Source organism: Callorhinus ursinus, unplaced genomic scaffold (genome assembly GCF_003265705.2).
Source record: "Callorhinus ursinus isolate GAN/ISIS: 27379988/994484 unplaced genomic scaffold, GSC_fseal_2.0 scaffold1, whole genome shotgun sequence".
In the NCBI taxonomy this organism is placed as follows: Eukaryota; Metazoa; Chordata; class Mammalia; order Carnivora; family Otariidae; genus Callorhinus; species Callorhinus ursinus.
Window position 1 is genome coordinate 84473644 of NW_027397063.1, and position 18222 is coordinate 84491865.

Genomic DNA, 18222 nt, shown 5'->3' on the forward strand with positions numbered 1-18222 from the left:
ACACTTTTGCACTATTATTATTTATTATCCATTTTCAACCATTTCTATGTTACTTTCAAAGATGATATGGCAGTTATTAACACTGAGGGGAGATCTGGCAAGACTGTATTCAGTTGGGTGGCATTTTAGTAGCTAAATTAAAGTGCTGAGGTAATTTGTCAGGGTCTCATATGTGGCTGATTGCATGCTCATGCTTTTGGGCAGAAAGTGCACCTTGATCATTAGGCTTTGCTTTGCTGAGGCTTTCAGTGCTGGAAAGGCATAGTAGACTTCCCACATGTTGCCTAAAAATTGGATTTGCCGGTCATGGTGTGGCCACTGAAGGTGTCTGGGAATCTTAGTTCCCTTGGTAGCCAGGACCACCTCTGTTACACATCATTCAAGGTATATTACCATCACACTGTGTTGTGCTCCAGTTTGCGATTTACATAGGATGCTGTTTGAACGATGCCTCTTGGTGTTGTGAGCAGAGGCACACCAGGTTGCAGTCTCAAGATGGACGTAATAGGTTGGTGGAAACAAGGGACTCCTCCAGGGACAGGTTGGCAGGGCATGTGTGGTAAAATCTCAATGATGAATGGCTTTGATGTCTTGCTGCTCACTGCTTTGCTAGGCGGCAGCCATATTGCCTTTTCTTTGGAAACTCTGATCAGTTCCCTAAGGGCTCACTTCATTACTGCAGGTGGCAGGAGTCCACATGTGGGCTGCTCTTCAATTGTAACATGAACATTATCTTCCTAAAAGAATCTTCTGTGGCCACATACATTACACAGAGCAGGCTGCCCTGTGTTCCATTAAATGATTCATAGATCCCCCTAATGGCCGACTTAATGGGCGTGCAACATCTGCTCATTAAGAATATGTGCTCTGAGGCACTCACAAGTTCCCATAGCAGGCGCTCTACAAAGGCCGGTACCTCCTGGTGTCGGCTTCTGGAAGACTGGGATTGTGACTTCTTACCTGCAGGTTCCCCGTACTGGCATGGAGCAGGCACTTGGAAAATGTTTTGGGAATGATTAATGTGCGAGTGAAAAAACGGGTCAAAATTCCGCTATGCAGAATTTGGTGAAATGAGCTTTGTTCTTTCAAATTTCCTAGGTTACAGTGTTAACCAACCCCAATGAGCCTAGTTCCTAATACGTTATGAAAGTCACACCCTTATTGTTGATTGCATAGGAGGAAGATGCCATGTTTTTGAGGCCCTAATAAGTGCTGGGTGTTGTACTAGATTCTTTGTAGGCAAATTTTAAGTTGGTCCAGCCCTGGCTTTCATCACTTGTTTGCTGTGTTTGGGCCTCTAGTTTCTCATCTATAAAATTACAATTTTCCTGTCCACCTTATAGAACTCTTGCCAGGGTTACAGATAATGCACGTAAATGCTTAGTCACAAAGTAAGTGCTCAAGAAACAAACACTGTTAACATACATTCATTTATTCATTTAACACTTACTGAGGACCTTCTGTGAGTGTGTGACTGTTAGAAGCTAGAGATATCAGTATGACTCAGAAATACCTCAAGTTGCTTACTTACAGTCTAGAGGGGGAGTCAGACACTTAAACACGTAATTACCATATATGGCACGTGCTATGGTACTTTTCTAGAACACATACTGCGAGAAACACAGAGGAGGAATAACTAAGCTCTGCTAGGAAGAAGGAGGTGGGTTTGAGGACAGGCTTGGATATGAGGTCTCGTACGATTTGAAGGTGAAAACCAGCTTGTAAGAAGTCGCTTGTGCATGGACTAATTGAAAGTAGTTGAGGGGCATCTGGGTGTCTCAGTTAAGAGGCTCAGGTCATGATAGAGTCCCACGTTGGATTCCCTGCTCGACGAGGAGCCTGCTTCTCCTTCTGCCTGCCGCTCCCCCCCCGCCACCATGTACATGTGATCTCTCTCTCTCTCTCTCAAATAAATAAATAAAATCTTTAAAAAAAGTAGTTGAAGTAGAGCAGGGGCTGGTGTGTATGTGTGTGTGTGTGCAGACATGGTAGGGAAGAAGTACCCTATGTGGGCGATACTTTTCATTCCCAAGAACTTTGGGAAAAGCAACAAAGTAAGCAGCTTGCTCAAAGTCACACAGCTAGTTAAGTAGCAGGGTCTAAAATTTGGATTGAAATGATTTCTACAGTGCCAGTGCTCTTTCTAGCTTTTGTACCTAATTTTAAAAAATATGTGAATTACATTCTTAGATATTCTTTATAGTACTTCTTAGACCCCCAACTTTAACAGGAGGAGAGTATCTCTGGCTCATAATGTGTGTCGGCAGCAAGTTTTGTGTTATAAAAATGAGGTTCTAAGCCAGGGCTTTCAGCCGTGGTTGTTTAGGTGCAGTGAGATCTGGTGCCCTTCTCCAGCAAAGCAAGAGGCAGCTCTTTTGAGGAGGAGATGAAGACCCGACCTCCGGTGGGATGAGGTGCAGGCTCACCAGCTCTGCGCCTGGACAGTGTCTCCATTGAGCACTTTGTAGTATATGGAAATTGCTAAAACGCATGCAGGCTGTTCAGTCATTTTTTATTATTCCTGGAGAGGATTAAAGTCAAATAAGCCTATCAAATAACCAGGTAGTTCGTTGGCAGGGATCTTTTCTCTACTTTGGAAAGGTCCCCCCTGCCTCGCCTCCTCTGCCAGTATTACTGATGGTGCTGCCATTGCTTTGGTTTTGTGTGGAGCCCCAGTTCTGCATCACTAAGCCATTTTATTTTATTTTATTTTATCTTATTTTTATTTTTTAAAATTTAAATATAGCTTCAGGCACCTGGGTGGCTCAGTTGGTTAAGTGACTGCCTTCGGCTCAGGTCATGATCCCAGGGTCCTGGGATCGAGTCCCACATTGGGCTCCCAGCTCAGTGGGGAGCCTGCTTCTCCCTCTGACCCTCTCCCTTCTCATGCTGTTTCTCTGTCTCTCCCTCAAATAAATAAATAAATAAAATCTTTAAAAAAATTTAAATACAGCTTCATTTTATTTATTTATTTATTTATTTATTTATTTATTTATTTATTTATATTATTAGCATATAATGTATTATTTGTTTCAAGGGCACAGGTCTGTGATTCATCAGTCTTACACAATTCGCAGTGCTCACCACAACACATGCCCTCCCCAATGTCCATCACCCAGCCACCCCATCCCTCCCAAACCCCTCCACTCCAGCAACCCTCAGTTTGTTTCCTGAGGTCAAGAGTCCCTTATGGTTTGTCTCCCTCTTAACTGTGTGTTTCTCCCGCGGAGAACTTAGAATTACTCCACCTTCACCCATGAGGCACTGCGGAAAAGAGAACTAGAGTCTCTGTACCAGGGCTTGCTAGAGATTCCCATGCCTCACAATGGTTAGAATCTTAGTCTGCAGGTGGCTTTGGTACAAGCCAAACGGTTCTACTCAAGAGAAAAAGTTTATTCTGATGACCTGCAGATTTTTCAGTCATTGTCATTATTCTTAATTCATTGTTTGCCTTGACAGTCAGTGGCATAAAATCCCACCTTCCTAACAATATATCCAGCCACATACCCCCCAAGTTTCTTGTCTTGAAAACGCATCTGAATGTAGTGGCTGAGAAGGGGAGGCACAGGAGACTGCTGTTTGAAGGATCTATTCCTGGAAGATTTTGCTACAAGTATGGAAGACGTGAGAGCTGATGTCAGATTTTGGGGATGCGGCCATAGATTTCTTTTACTTACATATTCACTGGCAAACAGTAGTCGATGAAGTCGTACTCTATCTACAAGAATTATATGCTTACCATTGTACTGTGTGGTATGGTAACTACTGAGTAGAACTCAATAATCAGGACAAGAATGTCTGTGCTGTAACAAAAGGCTTTTACCTGGGAGGGTTTTAACTAGGCCTCACTTACCGAGCTCCAAGGGGCTCCCAGGACAGGGAACTGATATTTTAATTGCTTATATCTATTTCTATTGAAGTTGCCTTCTTTGTGATTAAATTATTTTTTGACCCCACTAGACCATCTCTCTCTTTGAGAACTAGAATGATCTTTTTTGCCTCACAGGACAACCTCACTAATCCAAGGAATTGGGAGGGGAGTAACGGGGTATTTTTATATTGGTGAAAAGTAAGACAATAATAATTTGTAAAGAGTCTTCTTCCCTTTTCAGTGTAGACAATCACTAAGAGACGGGTTCTAGAGCACCAGTTTAGTAGAGATGTCTCTGATTGCAATTAGCCAGCCGGATGTGAATGACACTTGACTGAAATGGTTGTTTTTTTTTTTTTAAATAAGTATTCCTTTTGTTATCTTTTTCACATTATTCCTTTTCTTAAAATCTTCTCTGTGTGGACATTGGAAAATTAAACTGCTGTCCAGGTCTCATCTAGGTAATGGCAAATTCTGAATGAAAGAGGGGAAATAAAGAGCATTTACTGGGGCGCTTCACCACTTGGTGAAGCGTCCAACTCCTGGTTTCGGCTCAGGTCGTGATCTCTGGGTCGTGGAATCAAGCGATGTGTCAGGCTCTGCCGGGCAGAGTCAGCTTGAGACTCTCTCCCCTTCTCCCTTTGTCCCTCCCTGCCGCACGCTCTCTCTCTAAAATAAATAAACACAGCTTTAAAAAAAAAAAAGAGCACTTACTGTATTTGAGAATCAGGAATATAAGTGGTATAGGTGGACAATATGCTTCTGTATGTTTTTACCAAGACATCCCTATCGGTAAAGGAGACTAAATTCCCAACCTGCAGAGATCCTGGTAGGCTGACTATGGTATCTCTACTGAAAAAATACTGATACAAACTTACCCACGTGTAACCGAATATATGAAAATAACAAACACTTAAGTCCTTGTAGAAAATGAGCTTTCCAGGAAACCTTTCCATGTTTGAATGTGGCCCCCACTTTCTCTGTGTACTCCTGAGGAATGTGTGTCCACGTCTTCATGATATACAGTCTTCCTTACTCATGTCTTTATTTTCTCCGATGAAAAAGTAAATAACATATATATTCTCTTGTCAGTCTTGATAAAATTATTTGTTGACTTAACCAATATTTATTAAGTGCCTTCGGTAGCCTGGGTACTGGGCACGTTGCTAAGGATATTAATTTCAAGAGAGCCTAGCCCCTGCTCTGTGGCGGGAGGGGCATAGTTGGGTGGAGAAGGTAGCTATAAGCAAATTATTACAGCAGTGCCATTTATATACTGGTCCCTTTGTGGCCAGGAACAAATGTAGCATTTTGCTTTAAAAAAATCAGTGGCTTTATATACTCTTTAGCCCATGTGTGTCTGCCCCTTTGTTATAGGCACGTGTGTTCAGTGCTTGAAAACTGTCTGCCTTATAAAATTCTATGGAACCATGGTTTCTAGAAATGAGGTAAAACTTGCTGAATGAAGATGCTCTTCCAAAGGTGACATGTTTCTAAGCTTTTGTCTTTTCTGACAGAAGTGCTACAGGTGATTAAATGTATCCTTTTTAAATGACACCATTAAGAAAACTATTTTTTATCCCTCTCCTTGGCTCTCTCTGCTTCTGCAAATCCTATTTGTATTCCTAAGTCCCACTTGATGCCCACCTTTTCCTTTCAGCCTTCCTTGGCTGGGTCAGTCTGAATTGATTTCCCACCCATTGGAACTCCCTTAGCATTTACATTGTGTTTGGCCCATTTGGCTGGTTGGAGCAGGGTTCCGACACTCCATCCCCGCTCCTTTCTGAGCAGGGTACTTGAGAAATGGATTATAGCAGCTCCTCCAGCAAATGTGCCCTCCTGACAGGTACCCAGTGGGGTGGGATGGTGGAGCAGAGTAGGCCAGGGGAGCCACTGGGATTTAGAGGAGGGGTTTACAATAGCATCTTGTCGGTGCCGAGGAGATGAGCACTGGTCAATTTATTGCAATGTAGTTGTTAGGGATTCATTGCCTGGACAATGCCTTTGACATCTCCATAGAATTCCATGGCCTGATTCTGGGTCACTTACTCCATGGTGACCTTTACTGTTGTTTGTAATAGAGCCTGTCTCAATAAAACCTCTTTGCGTGTGGCAATAAAGGATATATTACCATGTTCCCCCTTTCCAAATATTTCCAGATTACGAAAATGCTGTTCTGCCGCAGACCAGCAATAAACATTCTTCATAAAAGAAGCATTGTTCCTTCAGTAGCAACTTGTAATGAGAAAAGTGGAATAGAGACAAAATGCAGCCCCGGTCTGAACGGAGACTGGTTTTTCTTTGCGTGAATATCCAGAATTCCAGTCAGGTTGCCACGGAGATGCTGAGATTATAACTGCCCATGGCAGCAGTCAGAAAATGTTGCCCAATTGGTTATTTTCAGCTGCGTGGTTACCTTGACAGTGGCTCAAAAGCAGGTTTTGAGTTCAAAGGACTCAAATGAGCAGCTGGGGGACTTGCAGTTCTGCTGTCCTCAGTGGGGTGTAGGGACTACAAGCCCGGCGTGCCCTGGTGTAGGCCTATAGGACGTGGTCAGCCATGTGAACGCACACTCCATGTTTTAATGTTTCCTCCCCATTCCTGGTAACAAAGGGCTCCTGGAATTCCTGTGTCACCAGCCAGCTTTGTACAGCATTTTTATTTTCCCAGGGCTGGCTTCAGATGTTACAGGTTGGAGACAGTGGGGAGAATGTGCATTTTGGCATTGGACATCGATCTTGTGTAGATTACTCTCCTGGCTTTGGTCTTCTCTTTTGTAAACAATGTACCTCACGGGATCAAGGCAGAGATTAAATAAAATGATTGTTGCAAAATGGCTTGCACAGTGTCTGGGGATTAAGATGTGTCCAGTCAAAAGTGGCTCTTTTCAGAAATATCGTCTCAGAAATCATAAAGCATTATGCAGTGAGATTATCAGTTATCACCACCATTTGGTTGTTTGTATTCTATCAGTCAGAATAGGCTAGGATATGCTGTGATGACAGTCTTAGAGATTTAATGTGACTAAAGTTTATTTCTTGGCCATGCCACATGTCCAGAGGATTCTATTCCTCAGCTGCCCAAAGACACAGACCAGTGGCGATTTCATGTCCATGTATGCTTCCATAGTCATCACAGTATTTTATGCAACAATCACATATTCCATCTGAAAGTGACACATCACTTTCACTCACATGGCATTGGCAAAAGCAAATCATGTGGCCACACCCAACTTAAAGAGTGTGTGTTGCGGGGGAGTTGATATCATATAGCATACCAGCAGGAGAACTGGAATATTTGTTGAACAACTGTAATGACTGTCATCTCTATCAAAGATCAAAAGGCTAATGGAGAGGAGTACTTGAAAGAAGGACTGTTAGTTAAACATAAATAAATAAAAATATCTGAATGGTAAAATCCAAGCAAATCAGTTGGAATTCAGTTGCATCAAACAGAAAACCTAAAATATTAGTAGGCTGAGGAAGGTAGAAAAAATTGGAATTTTTGTTACTAAGGCACAATGGGAGAAGTGTACATTGGGTGATTGAGCAGGCCCTGCTATAGTAAGGTAAGATGCAAGCTTTGGTGAAGTGGGGATGAGAAGGGAGAGATTACTCTATACTGTATCGTCTTCTGTCCTGTGCTCCACAGAACACCAGTGCTTAGAGAGACACAATTTCCTTAAACAGTGTTCCCTAGCCAAACAGGTTTAGGAAATGTGGAAAGCTTTGCCCTCTCTTGGAGATTCACAGGGAACATTACCATGTTAAAGGCTCTGAGAGGCTGTCCAGTAAAGAGTGAGCTAAATTCTAATCTTTTAAGATATTTATTTACTTATTTATTTACTCATTTATTTGAGAGTGAGAGAGTGAGAGTGAGCACAAGCAGGGTGAGGGACAGAGCAGGAGGGATAGGGAGGGGAAAGAAGCTCAAGCAGACTTCGCACTGAGCGTGGAGCCGGACATGGGGCCCGTCTCACAACCCTGAGGTCATGACCTGAGCTGAAACCAAGAATCGGACGCTTAACCGACTGAGCCACCCAGGCACCCCTAAATTGCTAATCTTTTAGACTCGATGTTCCCAGACTTACTTGACAATGGAAATCTAACACCTTTGGAAGCCTGGAGGGACAGAGAAATTTATCTTTAGCTTCTTGAAACTGGCAAAAAATTTTTTAGATCCTTGAACAAACCCCATTCAAACAATTATCTGCCTTGTAAAACAAACAAACAGACAGACAAGCAAACAAACAAACCTGTATATTCTTTATGCTAGCCTAGCCATAGAGACAAAAGCCTTGGAGGGGAAAAAATAGAGCAGACGCCGGTGAAGCCCTGTTACACTAATCTGTGTAAGAGCTGGTATTAACTAGCCAGCCATCTGTACCATTAGTGATGACACCAAGTGATGGACTGGGAGGGGCTCATTACAGTCATCTGCCAGGTGACAGGCCCCTGCCCCAGGTATGTGTTGATGGGCTCTTGTCTGTTCCTATGTGGCTCTTGGCCATCCCGCTCCTCTTCAGAAGTAGAAGAGTAATAGGGGATACATCTAGCCAGTATTAGCCTCCTCACTCCTCAGAGAGGGTCTCTTGTCAACTACATGGTTGCCCTTAGGTGTTGGGAGAAGTGCTGAAAACGCTTTCAAGCAAGTATGTGTCATCGGTCTATTGGAAACAGGTGATAAATAAATGTCTTTGGGGGAGGGGTTAAGGCTCTTCTTCCCAAAATGGAATCTTGGATGGTTTCCTAATATTTCCTACCTAATTATTTAGGTAATCAGTTCTTGTCTTTAAAGTCCTTCTGCTGCAAATGCTATCCTTTTTTTTTTTTTTTAATCTAAGCATCTTCGAAAAGGCAAAATGCCCAAATCTTTGCTAGTCTGGTTCCCATAATTTTGGCCTCGTGTTGCTGCAAATACTGGAAAGTTACTCTGCCCTAACAGGCCTAGAGAGATCTTATGTTTGCCTGTCTCTGTACGCTGTATGGTACGTTTCCCCAAACAGCTGTATGATCTCTGGGACAACCTGTGATGGGAGGGATCAGGGTAGGGGCCCTTACATACATACTGACCTTTAGAGCAACTTACCATGTTTGAGCTTAAACAGACTGTGGGAGAGTTGAGGAAAGTTCTGGAAGGTGGAGACCCCTATCTTTGTCTAAAATCTGAGTTTTGGCTTACTATCTTGGAGAAATTTCTCAATCTGCTTTATGGAGTTAGTACGTCTTTCCCTGACAGCGGACAAGTTGGAAATAGTCTCTGAACAGAGAAGTGGGCTTTGTGCATTGCATGTGTGCACAGGCTGGTCTGTGGGCACGGCTCAGGATCTGTTCATCAGGAAGTATGAGAAGAGCTGGCTGGTGAATCTCAGCAGTTGACAAAGGATTCAAGCAACTGGTCTACCGAAATCAGAATAAATATCCAAGTTAATGTTCTAAGTCCTTCCAGGCTCTGATGGGAAGGCAGGAGCACTGAGCAAACCCTGGCACATTTTACTTCTGGTTCCCAGCTGCTTGGCTGGTCACACTACCCGGTTGGAGGTCACTGGCCCTTCTCTGGCTCCATTGTTAAACCGCAAGGTCTTGACCATCCCTGTAACCCCAGGTTAATTTCAGCATTGGCTATTTGTAGAAAAGTAAGTAATGACAGACTTGCATTCAAAATGTCTGGGTTTGACTCCCACCTCTACTACTAACCAACACTGTCATCTTGGGCAACTTTTAATAATACTAGCAGTGATGGCGATAATAATATCAGGGGCTTGTATTTATGAAGCATTACTGTGCATTGTGCTAAATGCTTTCCATATGTTGTTTCTGGGGGCTCAGGACAATCCTCACGGGAGGCATTTTTCTCCTTGTGTGACTGCCTGGTGTTAGCTGCTGCCTCCACTACATACTATTTAACTTGGGGTAAGTTACTTAACTCCTTGAAGCCTTAGTTTCATCATTTGAAAATGAGGGTTCGTAACGTGTACTCCCCGTGGTTGCTGTAAGGATTAAATATGAACAAAAGTATAAAGGATGTAGGCCATTGTCTATCCCCAGGACTGCGATAATAACCATTATAGCTTACGGTCTGGCAGCTATTACTCTGAGGAGCCAGGTTTCAGATCTAATTTTATTTATTTTTATTCATTTATTTTTAAAAGATTTTATTTATTTGCGAGAGAAAGAGTGAGCGAGAGCATGGGAGGGAAGGGCAGAGGGAGAAGCAGACTCCCCGCTGAGCAGGGAGCCCGATGTGGGACTCGATCCCAGGACCCCGGGATCATGACCCGAGCCGAAGGCAGACACTTAACGGACTGAGCCACGCAGAACTAATTTTAAAGGCTGCCATTGTGAGAACAGGCTGGAGCTGCAGAGTCTGGAGTGAGCAGGTGATCAGGGACAAGGTGCATGGGAAGCTGTTTCACTACCAACGGCTGCTCAGTAGCAGGTGGAATGAAACAGGTAGCAAACCAAGCAGGAGGTGAGGAGGCTCTGGCCTCCCTATTCCGTGGGCTAGAAGCCACCATCATCAAGGAAGGTGTTGCTGGATTCTTGGCTGAGACCTTGTCCTGACCCTGCCAGGAGCCAGTTTTGGATACCGATACCATGTAGCCAGGCCCAACTATAGGGGGTCAGAGGGTGTCCTGGAGTCAGCCTGCCATCAGTACCACCCTTCCCAAAGCTCAACACTGGACACGTGGAGCCAGGGAGGTGTCTAGCACATTCACATGCAGGATGGAGCCTTGCCAGGAAAGCAGGCCAAGAGGGATGATCCCATTTCACAGATGGGAAAACCAGAATATGAGAAGTCAGATAACCCTGGCAAAGAGTAGAATCCCAAATTGAACCCTAACTTTTTTGTGTAAATCGTCTCCGATAGGTCTGCAGCGTGTAATTTGTTCTGCACAAATGATCAAATGAGAAAATCCAGCAATCGTTGTTTTATTTTTATATTTTTAAATATATTCTTTTACCTGAATTATCTGTTCTATTTGAGATGCTGGCTTGGGCAGTATGTTAATGAAGATAAGTCTGGATTATATTCTAGACCTCCCAGGTGTATACTCTCAGAGTACCTTGCCTTTTTCCTGCATGTTGCTTGTCACTATAATTTAATTGTAATTTAATGACTCTGTACGTGTAGTTATGGGCTCATGTCTATTCCTTCATCAGACTGGAAGAGCCAGGAGGCAGGGGCCAGTGTACCCGTCCTTCTACCTTGGAAAGTAGTTGGGCGTGAAGGGTGTGGATAGCACACAGGGATTGAATAAACCCCACTGTGAAAGGTAAAACGTTTGGCTCCTCGGATCCCTACATTGGAAGGAGGGAAGGTCAGTAAAAAATGAGGGAGCTTGCCTGTCTATGAGCACAGCATGGGCTAGCATCGGGCCATGTTGCATCAGTACGATGTTTCCCAGCACTGTGCTTACTTTGGAAGAACGATGGTGTTGAAAAGCCTGAAGGCTCAAGATGAATATGGAGAATTCTCCTACTGTTCCTTGTTTTCTTTGTGCTGTTTTGCTTTTGTAAGCATATGCTTGTCAGTTAGGGCTGAAACCGAACAAAACAGCTGCTAAATATGGTTCTAAGAGAAATAACATTTTGGTCTTTTCAAGGCCCGTAAGTTTAGAGTAAGCACAGTCATTTGGCAGATGTCAGTAGGGAATCTGTGGGTGGGCAGTCATTCTGGGAGCTGGATCAGCTATTCATACTCTCTCGGGGTCTATTTCACCCTGCCCAAGGACTGGTGACCCCAAGTGAAAGATCTGAACGGCTGTCTGTGAGAGGAGTTTGGGAGGAAGGATGTCTAGAATCTAAGCCATTGGCCATAATCTCTCCCAATCCCTCTCTTAATTTCATTTCAGAGAAGGGAGAAGGGCTGGGAAGAATAGACATCACCTTTTATGATACTAAGGAGATAGTCACCCGAGCTATATATTTAGGCTTGTCTTTTTCAATCTTTGGGATTTAGTCTAGAGATGTTATTTAGTGTTCTGATAAATCCAGTGTCATTCGGAGGGCTTGGAAGAATTAAAGTATAACTCAGTGACGGGGACTATTAACCCCTATGTCGTAAATCTCTGCACTCTGCTGCGAAGCCACGCTTGAGCTGCCAATGCTGCCTGAATGGCATCCGCTGATGGAAGAGAGAATTTATTCCAACATCCCAGGAGCCCAGAAAAGTTATTGTGTCTTCCCAATTTCTCAGTAATTTCTAAAGAGACATCTGTTTGTCCATAAATATCTGACCCTGTTTGCTAAGCGCATGGTGGTGTCGGTTAAAAAACGATAGGTTTTCTTTTATTGGCTTTGTTAGTTGAAAATATACAAAATACAGATGGAGTCTTTCTGTGGCCTATTCCTTGTATGTTAAATGATCTTTTTTTTTTTCCAAAGAGGAAAAAAAAAAAAGGAAGGAAGGAGGTTACTCTTTGTTGAAATACTAGTATGTGTCAGGCCCTGAGCTAGTCTAGATCTTTTTGGAGCCGTCACAGTGACCCTGTGAGGGAGGTAATATTATCCCCATTTTAAAGATGAAGAAACCGAGACTTAAAGCAGAGCTAACAAGTGGTAAGTCAAGGGCTGGGAATGCTGATTCCATGAAGCTGATAGAGTACCGAGTGGTTAAAAGCCCAGCGTTTGGGGTCTGACCAGCCGGGCACCCATCCTAGCTCAGCCACCCATTGGTGGTGTGACCTTAACCACCTGCTTCCCCTCTCTGTGCCTTGATGCCCTCATCTGTAAAATAAAGACAGCAATAGCATCTGCTTGACATAATTGAAGTAATGAAATGACCTATTCGTGGAAAATGCTTAGACCAGTGCCAGGCACATAAATGCTCATGAAATGTGAGGTGTTATTGTGATCTTTATGATGGTGGCTAACCAAATTTGCCTTGATCAGTACTTGCTGAAAAGTTACATTTTCTTTTATGGAACAGCTTGCCTTTTGATATGTAGTTATATTTCATTATGAAATAGTGTAAACTACTCTACCTTAGAATTAAATTCTCTTCCCCATCTCCTGGCAAAGGTTAAGATCTGAATAAAGGCATGTATAGCCAACAGGGATTCCTGACTTTGGTAAATGTCAATGATTTGCTCTCTCTGCCTTGGTGTATGGAACCTTCTTCCATGCTGCCCATCCTGGCTTTATGAGTAGCTAAACAAACACGAGAGAGAGAGAGAGTTAAGCTGATTCTTGTCTCTTAGCTTTCCCATCTTTGTAACATGATTATTAGGTACATCATCTTGTTGCATTGCACGTGGCCGTCAGCCCATCTTCTCAATGCACCTGAAGCACAGCTCACACCAACAGGCTTCATGCATTTTCTTTAGAGCTGGGAATCCCGTGGGAGCTAATGTATGTGATGGTTTTGTGCAATTAGAAGCGGGGTAAGAGGGATGGAAGGGGTGTAGGGTCTGGGACAGTTTGTCTAGATTGAAAAGGAAATGATGTAATTTTGCTAGACCTTTGGCTCAACATTCTGATCCCATTGTTTTGCAGCTTCCTCTACACATGTTGTGGAGAGTTGGGAGTGGGACATCAACCTTATTCGGTAAATCATTGTGTCTAGTTATGTGTTGGACACCATGCTAAGTGCTGGGAAATAGTAAAATAAATATGTTACAGTCCCTGCCTTTCAGGGCATTTGTAATGTATCGAGGGCAAGAAATGGAAGAGGGGATGGCACTATGTGAAAATGCTTATCGTAGAGCTATGTACAACATGCTGTGGGGGCAGAGAGTTGGTGGCGCTAATTTGAGAAAAACTTCACACAGGAGGTGGCATACTGGGCTTTTAAGGATGGGCTTGCTTGGTGGAGAATGGTAGAAGGAATAATCTTGGCAGACAGACGTCCTGAACCCAGGCAAAGAGACCCAGCCTGTGTGGTGTGTTAGGGAAATGGCGGGTGGTTTGAGGTGGTTGGTTATAGTAAGAAATGATGGAACATGAGACTGGGAATGAAGACTGGGCCTAAGCGAGACAGGACCTTGACTTTCAGTTTGAACCACATTGTGTAGGATTCTAAAGCAGGGTGTGTTGTGTCTATTTTAGAAAGTTAGTGTGAAGGAGGGAAGAATTGGTTGGAAGTAAGTAGTCCCAGCAAGAGAAGGTGAGGCCTGTTGCATGAATGGAGTGGAGTACATGAATAAAACGGTCATTTGGAGATGAATTCATTAGCACTTAGTGAACAGCACGAGGTTGGAACTTTGGGGTCAGCCTACCTTTAAGGTCTGGGTGGAAGAAACAGAGTCTCTGAGAGAGACTGGGCGGGATGCCGGAAGACAAGGGAGGGGAGATATTTCAACAAGAGCGGTGGTGCTCCGCAGTGTAAATGCCTCAAAGGGGAAAACCAGGCCGGGCCTGAGAAGAGACCATTATAGATAAGAGATTGAGTCATTGGTGACCCTTGGGAGAAATTACCTTAGAGGCCTACAAGCATGGAGAAAAGAGATGAATGAGTGCTTACCACATTCAAGCCATCACACTATTCCCCAAGAGCCTACCTAGCAATTAGCTGCATTTGTGGAAGGGAGTATTCACAAACGTCAGCTCTCCAGGTACTTGGAGTGGGGGTAGGGGAGAGGGAAGCTTAGGATCAGGGCTTAGTTCAAGTGCCCCTGAACAATATCTCTGCCTTCTGCTTTCTAAGGTCTCAGAGAGCCCCCTCCTTGCAAATACCATTGCTCTAATTGTGCCATTTTGTCTTATTACTGTTAGCATTCTGTAGAAGATAGAAGCTTATAGACTTCTCTTCCAATTCTGAACTGGTACTCATTTCTAGCCATGATGCTTCTAGTGGTGTTGTGATGTGTAACCCAGATCTCCTCTCTGTACCTGAGGCACTCATTGTCCACCTGCTGGGAGTGTAGGCAGCCAGTGATTGTTCTCACCTGGGGATTGTCCTTAGCAGAAGAGTGTCATTTCATGAAAGATCATAACCGCTGGGCTGGGGACAGTCTGCATGCAATCACTAGTCAATGGAGGTGGGGCGCAAAGGCCCCCATGCCTCAGGGTAGGATAATTTTGGAGGTTCACCCCAGCTCCGGAGCTCCTGTGGGATCAGATGAAGTTTTGGTTCCACTGCATCACAGCCGAACTCATTCCTTCTGCTCAGTCCTATTCTTCTTCCTTCACTGCCAAATGGTCTTGATTCTGAGGCACATCCCAGTAAACTCCCTCTGTAAATTTCCGCGATTCTGAGGCCCATTTCCAGGGGAACCACCCTTATTTGATGATTGTTTCCAGTTTGGTTGCCTACCCAAGGTGGGTCACCAATCCAACTCTGGTTACTCTGACCTTTGCTTTTGAGCCCCTTGGATGTATGTGTCCAGAGGAAAGACCCCATCTCCTAGCAGTTGGAACAAAAATCTCGGCATTGTACTTCCTTCCTTGGTTCTGAGCCATCAGTCCACTAATGGGCTGAGCCACAGGCCCATTAGTGGACTGTTCAAGGAAAGGAAAGAGCTAGAAGTCAGTTGCCCAGCTCTCCCTGAGACCAGCCCGTTAAACCTCAGCCCTGAGGATGGGTCCATACAGTAGGGTGGCCCCTGGGCATAGAAGCTGGTCGGTGGTAGTCACCGTCCTGCTTTTGTCTTTCGTTCAAATTTTGTTTTTTAGTCAAGAAAAAAAAAAAAGAATGTTGAAAATACAATTGAGATATTTCGAGCACATGTAGAACCTCTCTCAAAATTTGTTGCAGAAACACCACTGAGCAAACAAACTACTGGAAACAGCTTAGAAACAAACAGCAGCTGCCACCATTTGTGGGCTTCCCCCCCCCATCCCGTTCCCTCATTTCTTTCTAATTCTGTTTGTAATAGAACCTGCTGCTCTGATGGCCTAGCAGTTTCACACACACCGTTTTCCTTCCCATCCTGAGGCCTCCCAGGTGGTCTGTCAGCCACGGGGTCTCCGTTGCCAGAGCTCTGGGCCCTCGCCGTTGCTTCTGTCACACGGTTCCGTCAGGAACATCGTCCACACCCCCTGACCTGGGGGAGGTAGCTGGAACTTCCGGACTTCTCAGGCTGTGAGGTCCAGGTCAAGTCTGGAGAGGGATTTTTTGCCCTCCTGGCTTTATAACAATGGATTATACGGATGACAATTCTTTCTCAGGGATAAAGGGCTTCAACCGTTGGGGTTTTGTTTTATTTTGTTGTTTTCATTGTGGAATCTTTGAAGGCACATAGCAAAGGGCTTGTCTTGGGCCTGGTTTGCTAAAGACCATAACTTTATTTATTTATAAGATTTATTTATTCATTTGAGAGACCGAGTGAGCAAGCAGGGGGAGGGGCAGAGAGAGGGAAACAAGCCGACTCCCTACTGAGCCCGATCCCAGGACCCCGGGATCATGACCTGAGCCAAAATCAAGAGTTGGATGCTTACCCTACTGAGCCACCCAGGTGCCCCTAAAGACTGTAGCTTTAAAGAACTCTTACTTGTCACATCGGACTCTTTTGTCTCCTTCCCCATGAATAGCAGCCCTGAAGCAGCCCTTCGCCCTTTAAATGCTACTAGTGGTGTGCAGTTCCTCAGCTTAAAAATGATTGCTATGAGACACGAGCAGATTGCCAGCTATGCGCAGGGTGTGGTGCTAGGCCCTTACTAACTCTTCATCAGAGCTCTGCAAGGACAAGTGTCATCCCCATTTTATCTGCCCAGAGACTTAGTTGCTCTCTCAGGGTGTCCTCCGTTCGTGCAGCCAGTCGAGGGAAAGCTGGTCTGTCTGCATCCAAAGCCCAGGCTTTCCCTCCCCTGCCTCTCAGTCACCCTAACAATTTATTATCTCATAAAAGTGTTGACTCTTTTGCAGTCTTTTTTATTTGTCCCTCCCTCGAGTATTTTTTTAAGTGAGTTAGTGCCTAACATTTAAAAATTAGGACATCTTGGAAACATACAAAACAAAACGAAAACTTTAGACCAGGCAATATAGTGCTCAGAGGTGGACATAATCACAACTGTGAGTCCAGCTACATGACCCCCAACCCCACCCCCACAGGGAGACATGGCTTCTCCAGGTGGCCACAGACCCCAGCTGGCCCCCTTCATTCTGTTACGTTACTTGATTAGCCTCTGTGGACATTTAAGTTTGTGATTCCTCATTTAGGCCCTTAAAGAAACAGTTTCTCTCCAGTGAGGTAGCAGTGGAGTTCAGAGTCGGTGTATGCTTCTGAGTTGAATTTTACAGGCTTTGATATTTTTTCCATTTGAGGGGATAAGAATTCAGTAATAAAGAGCAGCAATTATTGGACATTTACTGAGCACCCTAAGAGTTAGCTGACTCTGAGGGTTAGCAGATACCTGTTTGGTGGCCAAGACGTGCATAAATCTCCAGTTCAATTGGTATTCAAAATCCTGCAGGGACTCTTTCTGCCGGTAGTGCAGGATCTGAAGACCAGGCACAGAAACATATTTTGCAGGGACAGTGTTGTAGAGAGGGGGAGGTAAAGCCAAGGAAAAACATTCGGGGGAGGCAGCTACGTTGATTGCACCAGCGCTTGGGAACCGTTGACTACCTTATGTATGATTTCCCCACAATACAGAAACACCCCTTTCTTAATTGTGTTCAACAGAATGGGCAGCTCAGAAGCTTCAGAGAGAAAGATCTGAAAAATTAGATGATGGGTCTTTCATTTTATCCTGATGTACCTGCAAGTGTATTTCCATTTGGCAGTGATAAACGTGTTCATTCTTTTTTATGGTTTTGGTGGAAGTCATATCTCCTTTTGTCTGATCTAAACACATCTCATAGAAGAGTAAAATGGAAACAAAGTGGATTTTGACTAGTTGCATAGCTGCAGCTCACTTAAATTTTGATAGTAATTAATATTAACACATGAGCGCCCCCAAAGCTAAAGTTGTTATTTACTTGCTTATTTTAAGTGTTTGCTTTTGATTAAGACAATGCCTGGAATGTTATTTTGAATTTTTGTTTGTTTATTGTTTTTTTAGGACCCTGCAGGGATCTTTGAATTAGTGGAACTTGTTGGAAATGGAACATACGGACAAGTTTATAAGGTAAGTTCACTGACTTGGAACGTGGCTTCTATGTGGTTTACTCTTGCTCATATATGCCTTACAACAGATTCAAAACAAAATAATGTGCTTCTTAATTGACTCTCCATCTTTTAAAATATATCTGTAATCCCATTGCCTAACCGGGATTATGGAGTTTGGGCCTTGTCCTTCATTATGTATTATGATGTTTACATCTGACACATGAATTTCAATGCTGCATATTTGAAGCTCTTTACGTATTTAGTTTCCTTTACTTTAACACTGCCAGAACTGGTTTTCAAAGGAGTAAAGGATGACTTTTACTTTAGAAATTCAAGCTATTAAAGTATTGCAGCTGGA

The 18222-nt window shown here is 43.8% G+C and overlaps 1 protein-coding gene across 6 annotated transcripts in view; it reads left to right on the forward strand.

The window, feature by feature from the left end:
* Window positions 1-18222, forward strand: part of TNIK (TRAF2 and NCK interacting kinase) — a 380604-nt gene that overhangs the window by 63464 nt on the left and 298918 nt on the right. For all 6 annotated transcript variants that reach the window (XM_073897348.1, XM_073897355.1, XM_025878953.2 and 3 more), the window contains exon 2: window positions 17818-17883. In XM_073897348.1, coding sequence (XP_073753449.1) covers window positions 17818-17883 — 66 coding nt within the window. The remainder of the gene's footprint in view (window positions 1-17817; window positions 17884-18222) is intronic.